The sequence below is a fragment of the Anopheles coluzzii genome, chromosome 2 (assembly GCF_943734685.1).
Source record: "Anopheles coluzzii chromosome 2, AcolN3, whole genome shotgun sequence".
Taxonomy (NCBI): Eukaryota; Metazoa; Arthropoda; class Insecta; order Diptera; family Culicidae; genus Anopheles; species Anopheles coluzzii.
The window spans coordinates 119,294,028-119,314,311 of NC_064670.1; the positions used below are offsets into that span (position 1 = coordinate 119,294,028).

Below are 20,284 nucleotides of genomic sequence, written 5' to 3' on the forward strand. Positions count from 1 at the left end.
TTCCTTTTCCCACCCTCGCCACAGACAATGCCAACCAGTACGCGCACGTGATGCTCCACTCGCACGACGTCCAGGAGTCGCAGTCGAAGGTGCGCAGCAGTGGCGGCGCCGCCCTGCTCGGCCACGAGAAGCTCGCCTCGTCCCACTCGACCATGTTGATCGTGGTCATCTGCGGCTCGTTCGTGCTGCTCATCTGCGGCGTCGGCATCGCCCGTCTGCGCAACAGCAACGCGGCACTGGCTTGCGGCAGTAGCGGCCATGGTGCAGCGGGCGGCGCGGCCGGCGGCAGTGCGTTCGCGCGCAACCTCACCGACAAGCATCTGCCGTGCCCGAAGGTTGCGCCGGACCAGCAGCTCGACTGGGACGATTCGGCGCTCACCATCACCATCAACCCGATGCAGCACGACGCCCTGTCGGACGAGAGCTCCGAGTCGGACAACTCCGACTCCGAGGATGAGGAGGTGCTGAACGGGCGCTACAAAAACGTCAGCCAGCTCGAGTGGGACAACTCCACAATGTAAGTGCAGTGCGCCGGCGGCGAGCAATCGGAAATCCCTTTCCCCGTGGGATGATTGAAGAATCTACCGAATGTGTCCTGCTTTTTTGCGCGCTTGTGTGTGTGTGTGTGTGGGTTTGCACAAGGATGGACAGCTTTCCCAGCAAATCCCCATTGTTATTACTATTCAAATGGGTTTGCCTTTTCCGTTCCGGGACGGACCCCGGGATAGGGAGGGGTTTTGCCCAACGTAATCAACGCAACCACTCCACTTTTCGTCTGGTTTGCTGTCTGTCTTCGTTGCGGGACAACGTGACACACTCGCTTTCAGGCAATCGTTTGCTTACGGAATCGTTGCGGAACCGTCCTTTTCCTATGTGTGGATGTGTCCGGGGTGTTTTTTTTTTTGTTCTGTTCGTCCACTCCATTCGGAATGGTAACATTTCAAAAGCAATTCTACAGAACCCTTCCGCCTCAGAGCACTCTCGCCGCAATTGGATCCCTTTTGCGACTTTAACCCATTTCGGGGGGCCAAATGGAAGTGACGCTTCCCCTATTCTGTGAATCAGCCAGTCGTGAATCACAGTCGTTTGGACCTCGCTTTTTTCTCGAAGTAATAATGAACTCCCAATCACGTTCAAGTGCGTCCGCGTGAGCGTACACGTACACCCACGGGTGTTGAGGTTTTGGGAAATAATGGATAATGGATGGAAGTTTCGGACGTAAACGACCGGACTACAGCGTGGTAGTAGTAATAGTACCAACAGGAAATGTCCGGGAAATGTGTGTGTCCTTTCGTTCGCTGAATTGCATGTGATGGATGAAATGGAATACCGCATTTGCCCGCGGCAAACAGAAACCTGGTTGGTTTTGCAAATTTTTCCAATGAATTCCACACCGGGCAATATTTTACCGCGGCCTGTGGAGTGTTTCTTGTTATATTGCCCCTGGGTTGCGTTCTGACAATGGTATAGTGTGGCAGATATTTCCTAATAATTGTACTGTGCTTTCGCACAGGAAACGATGCTATTGTAGCAAACAGGACTGTGTAATGCAGTGTGTTACATACGTTCAATGAGATAATCATAATTTTAATGCTTAATTCCAGCAATAGGAGCAGTCTGAAGGGCTTTTGATTGTGCAAAATATCCAGTTTATTTCTCATTGAAAATCCACATTATATTAAACTAATGCCACAATTTAGTGGAACAGTATGAAACCTGTTAGTAAGCTTCTAACACAAACTTTATCCAAACGTTGGTGAGGTAAGCCTTCAACCAACAAAAAAAACCATCCAAAAAAGACAACCTCAACCTCGTCGTACATTATTCTTGTTCCAGCTGATGCTGTGTGGCTTTCGAACGAACGAGAAACGGTGCGCCGTGTGATTAATGAACGTATTAATAATTCATGAAATTGGAACTGCTGGAGCCGGCGGTATCAGTTTGACAACAGTTGAATAATTTCTGACAGTTGGTGGCTTTCTTTCTCCCCCTCCTCACGGTGGTAACTTCTTTGAGCCCACCACCCTTCGGTGGGGAGAGGAAAGAAATGCAAAAGCTCTTTGGCAGCAAACTTGTTACTGGGCTGACAGCAGAAACTTGTATCCTTGCTCTATCCGTCAAAGTTTTCCCCCAGTGTGTGTGTGTGTGTGTGCGCACTTCTACCCGAGCTCTAGGAAGCTTACGGGTTAAGATGAAACCCCCTTTCTCTATCCTTTAATTCAATCCCATCTTCATGTCTACTGTTAAAATTGGGTAGAAGGCTGGAATGATTAACTCATGCCCCCCCTGCCCGACCGTATTCTTCGACCTTTTGGAGAGCCGTGTATTGGCCGATATGGTTTTGACGTGGTGTTGCAAATTTGGCACCAGATTGATCCAGCGGGAAGACGAGGGAACACAACTGTTGGCATAACACAGCGTTCGCGGGAAAGGGAAGCAACAGACCGGGACCGGGCGATGTAAATGTTTCTTCCCGAGAATGTGTGGTAACACAATTATGCTACCAGAGGGTGGTGGGTAATTCTGTGTACTTCGTCTGCAGTTCGTACGAAGATGGCCCCAACAGAGACCACGTAACATGGTTTGAGATGGAGATGAGATAATTTGCCGAATCGATTGATTGTTCATTTTCCGAAGCAAAGGCAGCAAATTGTAGTTTTGTTTTATTCTCAATGCCTTGAGTTTTGTTGGTTTTCAAACTCCATTTGAGCTGCATTTAACATTTATTTAGTTAATTTAATCTCACAGCAAAGCACTTTTTGCGTGTGAAGGAAGGGGGCCCCGTTTGAAAGCAAGCCAGAGGGTGATGGTTGGATCAGTGGTTGGTTGGATTAGGATGGATTTAACCCAACACTTTACAGTAATTTTAGTACAATAAAGGCACACAGAAGCACCAGCTACAGTTCATCTTCTATTAATGGTTTTTTTAAATGGATTTATTTTCAATCCTATCGAAAAACGCTTCAAAGCTCCAGCTACAGCATACACACGCGGGTCAACCCCTAATACCTGTGGGAAATAAATCAGGCACGGGACAGTGGGAGAAGCAACGTATCGGAAAATCTGAAATCTATTACGCTAATTACCCGCTCGATCGTTTCTAGTAAAATGGGGTTTGGCTAACATTGGGACAGCATATGCTAACAAAGCACCAACATACACACGCTCTCACGTGGTTTGCCAAAGCTCTAGGGCGCGTGCTAGAGATCTATCGGCCTCGCAAACAAAGCTAATGATGGTCAATAATAACCTGATTACACATTAAATCACAATTGTTTGCTCAAACCATGCCGGGTTGGGTGGGGGTTTGAATGCCCAAAACGGTGCCGTGATGCTATCGGGAAACCGAATTTGCACAATTACTGTTAATCCCAATCGCTAATGGTCCATTTCTCCTGTCTCGTTTCAGCTAAATGGAATATATCAAATATTTTAAAGTATGACAGATTTATTACAAACATCCACAACAAAAGCAGCTGACGCAAAATTGCAAACAGAAAAAACAAACACACACACAGACACAATTCCCCTTTTCCGTCTCTCCTCCTGCTGCATCATTATCAACCCGCGAGGCAGTGTAGTCAGCAGCAGCAGCAACAGAACAGTGGAGTGGCCATTCATTTGCAAGCAAAAAGGATTTACCCCGCTCCCGGCTCTCCAAGTACCACCATACAGGCTAAAAAACTACACCTCTAAAAATATATATACAACTGAACATATAGATATATATACATACATGAATTATATCAGCAGCTCTATACTCTCATGCATACCGAAAAAGAACATTATCCCCCCCCCATTTTCCCTCCGCTTTCGACGCAACAAGGTTAAAGCATAAAACCACAAATACACACACTCAGCAGCAGCAGCGGCATTGCGTGGAGTTTAAGTGCGACAAACTGGTGTGGTGAACAAATTTAATAACTTCTGACCCCATCCCGCATCCTCCCCCAGTGAGCAAAACCAAGCCCACAGCCTGGTCTGAAAGATAACAGAACAATCTGACAAACCACCACACAACCAACCAAACACGGGACGACCATCACACGGGAATGGTCACTTTCAGGCTGCTTCTTTGCCCTGATAGGGCTGACGGGGATGAGGAGAGTGAAAAAGCATCAGCCACCAGCACCGGAAAACAATACGCAATGTACTTAGAATGCTGCACAACAATGTGCATAACGCAAATGCATGCAAATGAGTGGTAAACAAATGTTCCAAACTACTCCCTCCCGCCTCCACGGATTTCGATTCCGTTTTTTTTGTCCGCCATTGCTCGGGAAAGCAGAACAGAGGGCAGAAGAGTGCGGTGCAGAACAATTCCACGCACACGAGCGCAGCTGCCGTGCGGCGCCATTCATTTAAAAAAAAAACAAACAACAACAACAAAAAGTCTAGAAATCAGCTTAATAATATGAAAAAAACACACAAATGGATTCTATATTATTAAAATAAAAGAAAAGTCTACAAGAGAGAAACAAAATGTAGCTATACGGTACATTGGGGAGGGTAAGGAGAAAAAACGGAATGCAAGTAGAGAAGAGGGAAAGGAGAAAATGAAAAGAAGAAAAAAGAAGGAAAGACGTAATAGCTAAAAGGATGTAGCCGAAGGATAAACGTAAAACGTGTGTGTGTGTAATAGTGTGTGAGATGTATAAAATTGATTAAACAGAAACAAAACAATGGATGTAGGAGGAAGGAGATGGTGAAAAACACAACAACACAAAAAGAATACACAAAAGAGGTCATTTATTCAAGTGCAACACAGTCCGTCTCTGCGTGTAATTGAGTGTGTGTATGTGTAATTTTGTTTTTAGTGTGCGCGTGTCCCCTATATACTGCTGAGCCAGTTCCAGGATGGTCACGCGAGGAGGAAACCTGCGTGCACACACACATACGTATTTCGTACGATTAGTAGTGGAAAATAGGGAGAAATGAAGCGAACAGCACACATACACACAGCACAGAAACATTTTATGATAAGACGACTACTACTAAACCTATCATTAGTACTATCGGCGCTATTACTTCACTACTGGTATATCCCCCACGTGCAGCTATCACAAAACAACAATTACTACTACCACTGTGGAAGTCACGTGTGTGTGTAGATAAAGAAAACCCACTAACTACTACTGGCTACTACTGGCTACTACACACGGTGTAACCGACATCCAGCTATGTCGCAGCTTTTCCCGCGCTCCTGCGAAGTAAACCGGCACACCGACTTTGTGGGGATATCGTTACTGCTGAGGCCATTCCAGCGCACTTACTTCACAATATGAGCGCGAAAAAGAAAAAAAGGCGAGAAGAAACCCTGCAGCAATGGACCCACACAAATGAGAGGTTAGTTTTTAGAGGCACATTGTGGGAAAGGAAGGAATTTGCGATGGTTATTGTATTGGATGCACTTAGTGTACAGTGTTAGTTACATAGTACATAGTACATAGTTTCAGTAAACAGATAGCGCTACTTTCAGTCCTATTTTTTAAACATTTTTGACCCCAATTTGCCTAAAAAGTTGGCCTTGAAGTGACAGTTTAAAAGTGAGACCGTGGCGCCATCTGTCTGTCAAAGTGGTAACTAACTACTGAGGAGAGCCGTTCTCTACAGTAACCTCCAAAAAAAATCATCTTCAAAAATTAATCGAATTTGGAAATCATGTTATATTTACACTTTTTTGTCAATCTCTTTCTTTCCTTTTAGTGTCACTTTTTGTCGACTCTGCAACCCTTTCGTCAGCTGCGAAAATTGCAGTAAAGAATCATCAACCGCTGGAGGACGCAGCCACACCATGCTGGGATTCATTTCTTTACCAAGAACGAGCCGAACGCACGACGCACAATGAGGCAAAACGATGCCCCGGGAAAGCTGCTTTGTTATTGTATTGTTTGTTTGTCCTTGCTCGTGTTAGATTCGTGCGGTGTGTCCCCTCAGATTAAGAGTGGCGAGATGTGTGTAGTGCGTATAACGAGAGTCATTAAGTTGCGGAAGGCTTTTGTGGAAGAAAACTAGAGAAAAGTGTCTGTTGAGGACACTCTAGATTCATTTTGTCAGTTTTTTTTTATTTTACATGCATTCAGGCGCATAGTATTTTTAATCAGCTGAGATCTCTACCATCTAGCTCGACAAAACGGATGTTCATTTTATAATTTGCACGCTTTAAATCCTGCCTCAGGATTGAATTTTCGCAAGTTGGCGTGTTATTTTCCAGTGTGCGCGTGTTGATGCACTGTGTGAGTGATTTTAGTAAATCAAGTTGTCGTTTCTTAGTGTAAACTGCGAATTATTTCCTGTAAGACACAGTTCGCAGAGAGTGTTTTTCGCATAAAAGGATGGCGTTAGAATTATAAGTTTTTTAATCCGTTTTTTCATCCATCCTTCATGCTGTGTGAGCTCCTCCATAGCATTGGAAGGGCGTTTTACCCCCAAAATCCCAGTTCGGTGGTTTCATTTGCTGCTCCGGAAGGACACACCTCCCATCACCACCACCTTCTCATACTTGCTGTACATTTTTATCACATTGTTTCCTGTTTTGTTTCATTCAATTTTTCTTTTGCTTTGCGTTGCGTTGTAGAGCCATTCGTCGAGGCGTGTGAAATGATGTTAGAGAAGAAAGGGCATATGAAACACACGATCACGTAAAACAAAACAAAACAAAAACTGTTCTTCATTAAATGGCCATTCAACAATTGTAGCGGCGCTAGGTGGAAGAAACTACACACACGCGCAAAACAAGAAGTATTGTAAATGGAAGTATAACAAATAAAGAAGCGATGGAAAAACAAGCGAAAACACAAAACACAACGCGGTTCGGTTGAACAAAATTGCTAGTAGAAGGAAGTTGAGAATTCTCTGGAAGAAGAGGGGCGAAAAAAGCGAAAGGAAACTGATCGCATTTGTGCAAGTGTGCCCTTGCAGTGTGGTAGCAATTAAGCCTGTAATACGGTAGTAACGTTAATCCTCCCCTGTTCCATGTCATTCTGTTTATTTCCATCTTTTCTTTACTTCCTTGCCCCATAACTCACGCATCAACATATCGTACTTATTGGTAAGCTTATTTAGCGAAAGGTAAAACCTCACAGCTAACAAAGAAAAACTCAGTGCATCCAGTGCAAATGTGTCCAATATGTATGTCCGTATGTATGTAAGTGTGCATGTGTGTATGTGTGTGTTAGTGTGTGCACGGGAGATTGTGCGTGTGTATGATAAGATTATATACGCGCCACGTGGCAACAGATGAAGAACATAGCCTAGTAATAAGGGATAGTAAAGGTGCGGGTTGAAGTTTGTTGTGTTTGTCGTGATCGCAATCGAACACAAGAGCGCTGGAACTGACCGAAGGGAAAGGAATTTTGTCCGAAAGGTAGGGTAATAATCTCTTAGTAATTAGATCTACATTAATGTTACTTTCTTCTTTTAATGCTTTTTTTAATCTAACTTTTTATTTCTTTTTTTTAGAAAATCAATCATTTGTGGAATATTTAATCACAAATAAAAGAAATATTATCCTCCACTCCAACAAGAGCATGTAAAACGTCTCCCCTTTTTAGAATATTGTGGAAGTACTATTGTAAGCAGTTGATTCCGCTTGATAATGCTTTTTTTCGTCCCCGACTGTAGTTGGCTTCACCGAAATTGGTACGAACCAATGAACCGCGTATAGCAGGCGGCGACAAGATTGATCGAATAGTAAGAAAAAGTATTGCATTCAATCACAGTAGACGACGGTTTGCATTCGTTTCATTCACACAATTGCTCTCCTCTCCCCCTCTCTCTCTATCTCTCTGTCACACAAACACACACAGAATCTTTCTCTCTTTCAGCTCAGAAACCGTCCAGGGAATGAGAATGTGAAGGTGTAAGGAAATTGAAAATGAAGAAATAATGAATTCCACAATCAAGAATAGGCAAACTTGATAGCATTTCGTTTCTCCTAAATCCAAAACACCTAGCTCGAATAAACCTACACAACACAATCAGAAGATGTAGAATTAATGTTTGCAGTAGCATCTTCTGTTTATAGTAAAGTGTTGATTATTAAAAAACGGAAAAAGTGCAGCCAGATGAACAAGATGAGTGACGTAAAAGCCAAGCTAATACTCTAAAAATCCCCCAAGAATTGAATATAATTAAATGCAATTGTTTATATTGAAACTAAGAACACAGCAACGTGAAACAAATGCTAATTTTGGGTGTATCATTGTGAGTTTGTGTCCGTTGGGACATGTTTGCAGCGAGCAAAAAAAGCACAACCAGCCGATAAGCAGTTTTTTGATGCGATTTAACTTATTTGCAAGACACATGGAGAAACATAAGAAAGAGAAAGCAACTAATGCAAGTAAGGTAAATAAGTGAAAGTAAGATTACAGAACGAAATGTAACACAAGAGTAAGAAAGTGAAAGTGAAAATAACAGAACAAATGTGTAACACAAGAGTAAGAAAGTAAACAAACAATGTAACAAACTAAATGGTACAGTTTGACATTTGTCCAAAGGATGAAACGTTATGATCAAACGTTATAATTAAAAAAAAAAGTTCAATTTGTTCTGCTCTTTCTTTAAAACCACTCAGCAGCACATCGCGAAGTAATGGTTAAATGGTAAAACACAGAATAAAATAGTAAGAAAAAAACAGAAAAAACCGCAAATCGCAGAGCGAAATCATTTGCATTGTTGAGTAACTAGTAAAGAGGGAAAAGAAGAAAAGAAAGCAAGGTAAAAGAGATAGCATTATATAAAAAGAACACACAAAACACATACACACAAGTATATATATAAATGTATGATGCAAAAACCATTGCAAACCAAACGCCGGCAAAAAAATGAAACAATTATAAATAACACTCAATATGATGATGGCTTGTTTTCTTGTTTCGTTTCGCAAGTGAATCCCCCCTATAATCCACCTATATAAACGAGAAAACCAAAAACGCAAAGAAATATTCATAAAGAACGTAGAATAATAAAGCAAAGAGTAGCAGCAGCGTGCAAGATGGACTTGTTTTTGGTCTGTGCGAGAGGTTTTATAGTGAAAACAAAGGAGTATAGAAAAAGCCCGTTATTTTGCCCGTAGTTTCAAAACCTGTGTGTGTGTGTGTGTGTGGTTTTCTGTTGCCAGCTAGATCTTCTTGGGAAAGGGCAGAATAACATAAAAGAAACACAGGAAACGAGCTTCGCTGAAGTATTTTGCGCTACCGTCTAATGGACAAGCAAATGATCCATATAAAGTGAAGAAACAACTTGATAAAAACGAAAAACCGCAAATAGTTCATCTACAATTAATTTCAAACAGTAAAGAAAATCAGAATAAATCGTCAAAATCTTTCACCTTTTGCCCATAGATAGAATAAAACCGGGTAAACGTTTCCGCTTTGGCAGGGCAAATGAAAAGACACATCATAACACAGGAAGGATACAACAAATGGGATAACAAAAGTAAATCAGCAAAACATAAAACAAAACACAAAGCGTTAATGCGGCAAACAAACAGTTTCACCTCTCCTGTGTAACAACATTCCCCGAGTTTTTTTCCTGTAAACGTCAATCGAATATCAAAACCAACGCCCAGTGTATGTGTGCGCGCGCCACTATTTTTGGTCCGTTTCATTTTACTTTGTCGAATAAAATTTACTTAATAAAACCAAAAATTGTGTTTTTTTTTCGTTAAAAAAAAACAAAGTTCCTATCAATATCAATGCAATCATCACGAACCAACTGTCTTGTCTGGGGGGACTTTTAGGCGATGTTCCGGCGATGTTTTGTGTGTGGTTTCGGAGATCGTTCCACGATCTTCAGCGATCTTCAAACAAAAACAAAATGCAAGCGCTTGTGGTTAACATTTTTACAAAGTTTCTTGCTTTTATTAATAATTATTTTTTATAATAAGAAAACATAATGCTTCACTAATCCTTAAGTTCACTGATCCTTTACCACACGCTCGTTTCATCATTTTCAATTTCAATTCATATCTTTTTTTATTGTTTTTATTTTTTTTTTTATAGAGACTTTCAGCCTACCGGCCCTTTTCAATCCATTATTATCATTATGTGTCCCATATACTCTACAGCTGTATCGGGAACCATCGCTTTCCTCTGACTGTCGTCTGTGTAGCTTTATCTCCCCTTTTCTAACATTGCTGCTGCACTTCTGCACTCTTTACCAAGCTGCAATCGGCGTGTACAATTGTTCCATTTCCACACTGTTTTGTTCCACACTGACCCTCTTTACAACCACCACACTTTTTCAATCTCCGTGCTTTAAAGTGCCGCTTAAAATGCTACAGTTGATTATTATTATGATTAGTACGTATTTCTCTCCATTCGGCTCCAATTTCTTCACCCAACTGCCTGTTTCTGTGTGCAATGTGTGTCTCCTTCCTGTTTGTGGGGTTTTTGTTTCGTTTGCAATGCTCATGCTCAATGCGTTCGTTACCGTGAATCGTTATGAGTTCCTGCTGCTCTTTCTCTTGCGCACAGAACATCGGAATCATGTTGATGCGGAATGGGGCGTGTGGAGTAGTGATAGTACTAGGTAGTGGGATGTATGTGGGATGTATGTACCTTCTACTTACGGGTACGCCCGTAAAGGAATGGATGAATGCTCATCGCTCTGTGATCCCAACGCACGGTCCGTCTGTATTAAGTATACACCCATCTCGCTCGAAATGCAGCGGCTTGCGATTGGTAGCAGTTGGTTAAAGTTGCAGTTTGCCAAGTTCCCTCCAAACGGAGGAAGTAAGTGTTGACAAACAGGAAAAAAGGAGGTTTACATAGAGGAGTGGGGTATGGGAAAGCAATGTAATGTAATGTAATGTAATGTGTGTGTGTACATGTTTTGTGTAACAATTCTTCTCTCATGCTTAATAAAATCCTACTTTTTTTGTTATAACCACAATCACAATCTTTACCCTAAACAGGTGGATTTTCACATTATCCAATAAACCTTTTACAATGTGTTTTGCTCCTCTCTTTCCTTCTCTTTTTTTCATGAAACGGATTTCATTCTACTCTTATGTCTAAATCTTTTACTTTCTTTTTTTTTTGTTTTTTTTTTTTTGAAAGATTTTCTAAAAATCCTTCACTACGAACACGTGGTTTGCTTATATTTGCTCCAATGTGTATGCGTGGATGTGACACTCTGACACTCTCAGTAGAAAAAAACCTTCCCCCCGCTCAGAGTGACAGAGCAAGATTCGAATGTGAACGACACGGAGGAAGGAGGGATAATTATTGCGAGTAAACAATACCAGGCCGCAAACCGGAATCAATTTACGCTTCGCGCCGATAAATCTTCTCCATTATCTTGAAGAACAGTTCGTGCGGAAGGCCGCGCGATATCTGCTGAATGTGCGTCTTGATCATGTTGTACGATTCCTCCTCATAGATGCTGTAGGTGGTTGGCAGGCCGAGCTGCTCGTACAGCTTCTTCACGCGCGCAATGTTTTCCGGATCTGCCGAATAAAGAGGAAACAAATCAATAAGTAAGGCCGGTTCAATGGGCAATTTCCCATTCCACTGGTGCCATTCCCAACCTACCAGTCGATCCGTAGCACGCCTTCATCACTTCCTTCTGCTCCTCGGTCGCGCGCTGCATCGCGACCACCGCCAGCCAGCTGCACTTGCCCTCGGCAATGTCCGTACCGACCTTGCCGATGACGGCCGGATCGCCGAAGCAATCGAAGAAATCGTCCTGCGTCTGGTAGAACTGGCCAATCTCGAGCAGAATCGTTTTCGCCTGCCGGAACATCTCCGGATCGGTATAGCTACAAGCGTAAGAGGACAAAACATGTTATTAAAAGCGTAACATAAACCGCATGTGACGCCTCGCAACCTACCCAGTAAGGTGCATGGCCATGGCAACCGGGAGGTAGAACGTGTAGTAGGCCGTTTTGTGGAACACGATCGATTTGTACAGATCCATCGAGTAGTCGGTCACATCGAGCTTGGCCGAGCGCAGATCCAGCGATTGGCCGATGGTCGTGATGAACTTCATCTCGTTAAACAGCTCCAGCAGCCGCGGATAGTACGGCTCGTTGCCGTACTGTATCTTGACCAGGTGCGCGATGGCTGCCTCGATCATGATGGCATCGTTGACGCCCGACAGCTTCACATCGTCCAGCGTGTGCCAGCAAGGTTGGCCACGGCGTGTCACGCTTCCATCCATAACGTCGTCCATGATCAGGAACATCGAGTGAAGCTGCAAGAAAGCAAAAAGCAAAGCAAAGCATAAAAACCCAATTAACATCAACTGTTCGCTCTCTGTGTTATCACGCATTGCTGTTTGGCTTCTATGTGCACAACGGTGTGGTTTGTAGCTCGGGAGATAAATCGCCAGCGATTTACGTCATCGGCAAAGGTCATGACATACGACACACAGTGGGGGTCGACAGTTTGTTCAATAACGTACGTGTGGGGCGATCGCAATTATACATGCGGGCCTATCAGTAACGTTGAGTTTTTGAAAAATCAGCACAACAAAGAAGCGTCCCCTCTTTTTACAGCGGCAGCAACATCAGCTTAGGGGGGAAAGTAGCCCGAGAGTCCGATTACATTAACAGAGATTTGCAAATGAAGAGGGCACCGGAGGTACTTGAGTGAGTGAAGACTTTGTGTGATAATTTCCTGAAGAATGTAGGAATTTCTGGAGCAGCTCAGACGCTTGCTTGGATCATTGATTATCTTTGCACTTGAATGGGAAGAAAGATCTTCTTGATATTCATCCATTCAGTGGTTGCTAAGGAGCTTGAAGAATGTCGCGTTGCTAAGTGCCACCGCTGTGATATTGTTGACAGCTTTGACAACTGTGTGTCGTTCTTTGGGAAACATCCTCAAAGAAAGAGCCAGTTCCATCCTATCTGTCTATGTGATTTCTATTAGATTCCAACACTTACCATCTCAATTGCCCAGCCCAGATATTGGGCCCGGCGGATGTTCTCCGGCGTCAAGTCTTCCGACCGGGCCAACATCCGGTACGCCAGCACGCAGGCAAGCCCGCGGTTCTTCTTGCCCTGGGGCACGTTGTACTGCAGTGCCTTCACGAACCATTTGGTCGCCACGTTCTTGTCGTACTTGCTGGCGTAAGCGGTCAGATCGCGTACCACGTCGGGAAAGACGGCCATAAACTCGCGACTCTCGCTCTTCGGTACGGCCGTCTGTGTGGCCGCCTCCGGTACGGAGGAGTTCAGCGTCGAGAGTGTCCTGTGGGCGAAAGGAAGAGAGGATGCATATGAGGTATGACTAAACAATATTCAGGTTCTGATACTGATTACTAAGCTAATTAAACAACAGCAAAAAAAACAGGAAATGTTTGAAATAGAACCGATTGGACCGATTTCTCGCGTCTTGTTGTTAGGAACACCACCTGGGTTACATTCCGAAACTCGATGAGTAAATTACGAGGGGTTTTTTGCTCTCCGAAATGATCTTCCAATTAGCAGCTTACAATGGTGGTGATGGCCGACTAATTAATATCCCAGGAACAGATCACTAATTTCACTTTTTTTGGGGGAATCTCCGAAAGCAACCGCCACGATAATTTGTGCAAATTAGTGACACTGGTTTTATCGGAGGAATAGTATCACACACATAGCAACATCGCATGGAGCTTATACATAGTGCCAAATGAGCCAGTTTTTGTGATGAAGCGTATATTCCACCAAAAATGAGTACCAAAAACCAAAAAACATTGAAAAAAGCAGGATTCCTCAGGTCCAGAAATGTAATCCAAATCAAGGTTTCTAGATCAAAGATTCAAACCGGTTTTGATGTAGATGTGAAAGATATGTCAAAGTACACTGGATGGACCGACCTGTCGTAAAGTATAGACCTTGAATCCCAAAGCCCATTATAATCCAACAAAAAGATTAACACACCTGAACTTTCCATGAACTTTGGCTCTTCGAAGAGATAAACAAAGTTCAGACAAGTAAGTGGAGATATCTTATCGTTCCTTTCCTTCTACTTCTTTCACCTTAAGCCATGAAATTATGAGACTATATGTACATATATTGGGAATGTATCCAACAACTAACAAGCGATATTGTTTACACCAACCGCATCTACGTCGTAGTTACACACATTACAATAAGGCGCCATAATAAATTACAATCAGATAGATATTAAAAGCACCTATCCAGCTCCCCATATTATGGCCGTGTGAGCCCATAGTACCTCACAGCACGTGCCATACACAATAGTGAGATAAGGATGGCCCACACACACGCACACGCATATAATCATCTCCTCCCCAACATGCGTCATAGAGCGTATTGCAAATGCAAATAGTGTTTAACACCCTTTTCATCGATCAACAAGCAACAACAGCACTCAACGAACGAGCCCTCCTTGCTGATCACCAACGAAGAATTCGAGCTCTGTTTGAAGTTCTTATTAACATCACAGAATTAGCTCCACCGCGTTATTGTGTCACTTACCGAAGTGGACGGTAGATGAACGCTTGATTTGCAAATTTCTCTTCGGTTTAAGCAGCTTTGGGTGCGCTTGCTGGCCGGCCGGACATTTTGTTTACATTTTCGGGTTCGAAAATAGAAGATCTTGCCCTCGGGGAGGGACGACAAACGATCGCCCGTCACACAGCAAACACACAAGTTCCGGAATAAATTTAGATCCACCACCTGGAAGCGGGGAGATAACACACGAAGGAGTGGCTGAAGTGACGATGTTACACGCCAGGTTTTCCACTGCTGCGACCTGGAACAAAGCTGTTTACAGTGTTTACCAGCAACAACAACACAATCGTTGTTTACGATCTTGCGATACTGGAGAAGAGGAGCAGCGGTGGCAGCTAATATGTTTTTGCTTCCTTTTTCACCCTGCGAGCTATATAATAGGAATAATGCTAGTTTTTGTAATGTTTATGTCCTCTGTCATTCAGAAATGCCTACGGCGCATCATTATCACTGTTTTCGATCCCCAACACCCCCCTGCCGAGGGCTTGCTATTATTTCAATCAACACTAATCAGGCAAGCAATCCAGTATTGATGTTTCAGTCTTATCAACATTCAAACAACACATTCCTCGATCAGTCACAATTTACACGACCTTTCTGCCGGTGCTGGTTTTCCTACAAGCTCCCGTGACACATTATGCAATTTCCTTCGGAACAACTTTCTCCCTTTTGCATGCATTCTCTATTCTAGCAATCTAGTAAGCTTCGACCAATTGGTGTGCCATAAGATAGATTTGCGTCGTAGCACACGGGAAGGGGGCTGAGAACCTAACTCCAGTCCACAACACGGGCTGGACGCGTGGTGCTGCTGGTGTATTTGGCGTTCCTATCGCGCGCTCTCTCACTCACTCAGTCATCATGCCCTTCAGTAACGCGCCCGGTTGGAGTGCTGTTTACTTCATCCGACCGGCATTTTGACCTTGGTACGAGCGCGCGAGTGAGCTTGCGCGACTATCGGGTGAGCGCGTTACATCGCGCAAAACCATTAGACGCGCGATTGTTAATCCACGGTGACGCCAGCCTACACTACCGTGTGCATTAGAACCCGTTTTTGGTGTGGTGTGTTGTACGGTAAACAAATGACTTTAGCGAGCAGAAGAAAGGGAATATTGACATTTTACTGGTACACGCTGCACTGACTCTCTGATGATGATGATGATGATGATGATGATGTGGCGACCAGGAGTGTGGTCTTCCTTATCTAGGTTGAAACCTTCGCTACGAAAACGGTCCAAAGGTTTATCATTCCAACTCCCCAAAAAAGACCTTCCCGGTTTGTAGCCGGCTTTTTTGCAATTCTCTCTCGCTCTCTCTCTCTCTCTCTCTCTCAACACTGACGCCACGCTGGCGCACGGGTATCGAACAACTGCGCAGTTAAAATATATATCGATGTGTACAACAAAAACACGCACAGCAAAACAAAAAACCTGGCACGGAAGAAAACAAACCAACCCCTTTGGGACCTCCTCTCTTAACCCTCTCGCCCTCTCTCTCTCTCTCTCTCTCTCCAGCCGACACTCCGATGTGGCACATTCCGATGTGTTTTTACAGGCTGCTGGGGGTCTGGTCTGGTCTGGCTATCTCCCTCTTGCATTGGACCAGCTGGACCAGTGGGGTTTGTTTTGGCGAAAACATGGACGGAAGATAATGGGCACACGATGCCGGAAAAGCACACACATACACACGCGCACAAGGGTGTAATGGGTGTTCATTTTCGGTGCCTATAGACGACCAACATGTCTGTTTTGGAACGTCTGTTTTGGTTATTTTTAGCAAATGGCCCCCTTCTTTTAATGTTCAGAATATTCTTCTAGAATTTTGAAATTGCCAACAGCTCATGCTTCTCCAGTGTGATCTATGCCATCGTAATACCGACGAGAGAGCTCGATTCGTTACCATCGCAACAAGATCCCAGGGCGCGCGTTGGAGGCGCGAATTCGTTCGGAATATTTAATCACCCTCCCCACTGCCTGAAACGAGTTTTTCTTGCCGCACTGTTCCGTGTGCCAGCCAGCTCGGTTACAGCATATATATGGACGTTTTGTTTTGTGTTTTCTTTGTCCATTATACTACTATTGGCGTAGCAAAGTAACACCCTTTCCTCCTGGAGAGAAGCCGGAAGATGCCGGTGCGAGTTGCTAAACCTGGCGAGTCCAGTTTCCAAGCCTACTAACACGCGTTCTGCTGCGTACGTGATGTTGATGACCACATGGATACTGTTTCATCGCGGGAGTGGCCCGTTGATTATCGTTCACGACAGAAAGAAGGCGATGTGCGAGCGATGACTTCTCGCTGGAGATGCCGCCGTACTTGTCTCTTCCAAGGTGGCTGTGGCTCTTTGTTGGGCCTGTTGACAGTACACGCATCATGTGTCAGTGTAAACACACATAGCGCACACCTTCTTCCATTTATTTTATGACACTCCCGCGGACAAAGATTCCTTATTGTTGGGCTGGTCGTTTCGAGAAAGCGGTAAAAAACAATTCTATTCCTTTTCTACGCGAGAATGAACTCCCCATCGCATCCTAATGAACTTTTTTTTTGACTCCCTGATACGTAGAGGAACGTTTGTTTTGATGGATCGACGGACACCACAGAAAGCGGTCTACGTAAGTGAAAAACAGTCACCGACAAATAAAATGCGTCGTACTTGTGCGCGCACACACACACACGCACATTGGAGTTGTTTTTCTTCCTTTTTTCTTCTATTTCCTACGTCCCGTCTGTGTATGCGTATGGCATGACCGTAAAAGAGCAGCAAAACGGCTGATTGTGGCTGGGAGGAACCGGGCAAGGTAAAATAGGGCAAAAAGAGGGGAACAGAGAGAAAACAGCAAAAACAAAAACAAACGGTCCCTTTTTTCCCTTCTGGCCGCTCTGCTCTGTGTTCTGCGTGTGTGTGGTTGTGGTAGTGTCTGGGAGAAAATGCACTTCTCCCGCGTACATACAGGCGAACGCAACCAACACACAACACGGAACAGGTTCTATATTTAGAGCCAGTGCGTAAAGGAAAGGAAGAAAAAAGAGAATGGAATAAACCACACAGCAAACGAATGTAACGCCGTAGGGCACACCCGACGATCAAGTTGCGATAAAAGTCAACAAACAAAAACATTGAATTGCCGGCAAATGTAAGATGGCGTAACATGTAGATAAAAATAGTTAAACACAGACTTTTAAAAATGATAAAAGCTTCACAATTAAATGAATACATAGAAAGATACTGTAAGATTGATTTTACATAAAACAGTTGTACAAAAACATCAAACATTCCAGCAAGTAATAACAAAAACATTGAATATCATCGAACTTCGTCATCCACGGGCCGTTTTGAAATGTGCCTACTGTGATGAAAGCAAACCCATCGCAACGAAGATATCGTACAGTGGCTTCTTCAGCATATGTGTGTGTGTGAGAGAGAGAGAGAGAGAGGGAGAAAAACTCACCATCTCACGGTGTGGCCAATTCCGTGCCCCACACACCGAGAGATACGCATTGGAGATACGCGAGCGTGTCTCTGTGAACTTTGGACCTGTTCGGTTCCAACCGCGTGTGTATCTTCAAAACCGTGAAGCTCCACACCCACCCACCGACCCAATCTCCTCCTCCCCCAACAAAGGCGAGTCAGTCATATCATCCCGTGTGGCAAACCAACACGTCTTGAGAAACAAAAACCTGCCACGACGGGATGATAGATACCGGTTTTTAAGACATTCGGAGGCATCACCACGGCAGGTCACACGAGTCTTTTTCAGGGGACGATTGGAATAACATAAATGTCCCACACGTTGGTGGGTTTGTATCATTTTATGTATTTACGAAAAGCATGACTGATTTAGCAGTACCAAAAAAAACCCCCAGGAAATCGATCGTTTACTCCTCTCCATGCCACAAAAACCTCCCAACCAAACGGTCGGTTCGCTTCCTCGATAATTCCCCCCCCCCCCCCCCCTTTGGGTGAGGAAGAGTTCGTTCACTTGGCGCTACTGCAATTGCCCGTCAGCCGAACGGAACCGTCGGTTTCGCCGCATGAAATGCACCTCCACCGGCTATTACCTCATCCTTTTTTCCGCGCCCGTGTCACGTAACAGAGTATAGCAACGAAAAGCAAAGAAAGCGCAGAAAAAAACAAACAACAAATGTCTCTTCAAACCATAGCGAACGAAAAAGGAGCACACAGCAAACTTACCTCGACACCTTCTTCAGTCTTATCTGTTGCTTGCTGTCGCAGTTGCGGCTGCTGCCCTTCTGATGGTGGTGCGGATGGTTCTGATTTTCCGTCCGGATCGTCATGAAGTCGGAATTGTTCACCTCGCTGCTCTTGGAGATGGAGCGGCGCACCTGCACCACCCCGGAGGTGGCAGTCATCGGAGCGGCCGTACGTGTGATGGCCGCCTCCAGCGCCACACCAACGCCAAACCGTGCCAAATTGAACAGCGACATACTGGCGGCCTGTGACTTGTTGTGATTTGTTGTGGCTGTGTCGAAAAAAGCCGGCACACAATACTCAGCAGCAGTTCGTGTTGTTGCTTTGTTTTTCTGTCCCTCACTGTAGCCTGCTCATAGGCGGAGAAGGAGGTTGCGATGGTGATGATGACGGTGATGATGACAACCGTACCTCCAAACGGTAGTAGCAGCGAATTTTGTTACTTTTCCACGTCCACCGATCGACAATCGGTGTTAATGTGCGTTTCGCTATTTCTTTTCGTTATCGCTGTTTGCGAAGAGCGCCAAATGTTGATTTCTCCACGCTGTGTCTGTTTATTCACTTTCCGACATTCCCCAGTGGGGTGGTGGCGATGATGATGGTGGTGGAGCATAAAACAAAAACCGGTTGTGGAATGTTTTTTTTTATCCGTCACTGTGGATTTTGGGGTCACTTTCTTGCAGATGGAGACAACACTTACACAACACACAGACACGCGGAAGGGCCTAAGTGTTTTGGGGGATAAAGATGCGTCTTGTAGTCTTTCTCTCTCGGGGGGAGGGGGTTACCGCACCTTACCACGCTGACGTCAGCTTGGGGCCAACACTGCAGACACACTGAGCAAAGGAAAGGTCTACTGCGATGTGCTCTTCCGCCACGGCAGGCGCACGAGAAGAAATGCACTTTTCACTCGACACAAAACACCACACACACGCACACACGCACGCACACTGCTCGTTCGCTGTCTTTCTATTTTCTTCGCAGTTTCTCGCTTCTCACTCGCACCCCATTGACTCTACACGCGTTGATTTCTCACATGAAGTGATGATTACTAAAGAGAAGCTTAGAGGGGGGATGGTGGTACGGTGGATCAATTCGCCAGGATTCACAAAACAACGTCCGATACGTTCAGCCGCTTGAAAACAAATGCGAGCTGCTTCCACGAGGCATCTGCTTTTCTATCGCCCTACTGCTTGCTGGGGCGGCGAATCAAAATAAAACCAAAATGAACCTGCCCTGCATGTTCGAGCTCACGCACACAAACAAACACAGCGAAGTGGTCACGTACCTAAGGGATGTGGTACGAGTAGTGAATGATGCTGTCGCACACAATCAAGGAGCAAAAATGTAGCATTAAATACACAAAATGGCATTTTTACAAGTTCCCTATCTTCCTAATTCTACTAAAAAAATACAAAACTGTTTAAAATAAGTCTCCCAATCATAAACTAAATAAATGTTAAACACGCATTTATGTTTCGTGCCCCGGTCTGCCCTATGTTTTTATGCTCCTGTAAACACACACAAGCATGCCACGGAGTTCATTCGCGTACGCGGTGCGCAGCAGTGTTGGTGCGCGGGCTCGCGCGATGAATTTCGCGTACAAA

The 20,284-nt window shown here is 44.4% G+C and overlaps 2 protein-coding genes across 7 annotated transcripts in view; one reads left to right on the forward strand and one right to left on the reverse strand.

Annotated features, from left to right (window-relative positions):
* The window catches only part of LOC120952198 (calsyntenin-1), an 87,854-nt gene extending 81,843 nt beyond the window's left edge, over positions 1 to 6,011 (forward strand). For 5 of the 6 annotated variants that reach the window (XM_040371400.2, XM_040371404.2, XM_040371402.2 and 2 more), the window contains exons 7-9: positions 25 to 517; positions 3,410 to 5,346; positions 5,707 to 6,011. In XM_040371400.2, the coding sequence (XP_040227334.2) occupies positions 25 to 517; positions 3,410 to 3,413 (497 nt within the window). In that variant the 3' untranslated portion in view covers positions 3,414 to 5,346; positions 5,707 to 6,011. Of the gene's footprint in view, positions 1 to 24; positions 522 to 3,409; positions 5,347 to 5,706 lie in introns of those variants that run through there. The other variant, XM_040371405.2, reaches the window with a different exon arrangement.
* A 3,824-nt stretch (positions 6,012 to 9,835) lies between these two features.
* On the reverse strand, positions 9,836 to 19,861 carry LOC120952200 (farnesyl pyrophosphate synthase). The gene is made up of 5 exons (XM_040371407.2): positions 18,660 to 19,861; positions 12,893 to 13,199; positions 11,837 to 12,198; positions 11,538 to 11,764; positions 9,836 to 11,452 (listed from the first exon to the last, which is right to left on the reverse strand). The coding sequence occupies exons 1-5, from the start codon at positions 18,911 to 18,913 to the stop codon at positions 11,271 to 11,273; spliced, it is 1,332 nt and encodes a 443-aa protein (XP_040227341.2). The 5' UTR covers positions 18,914 to 19,861; the 3' UTR covers positions 9,836 to 11,270.
* Positions 19,862 to 20,284: the final 423 nt, after the last annotated feature.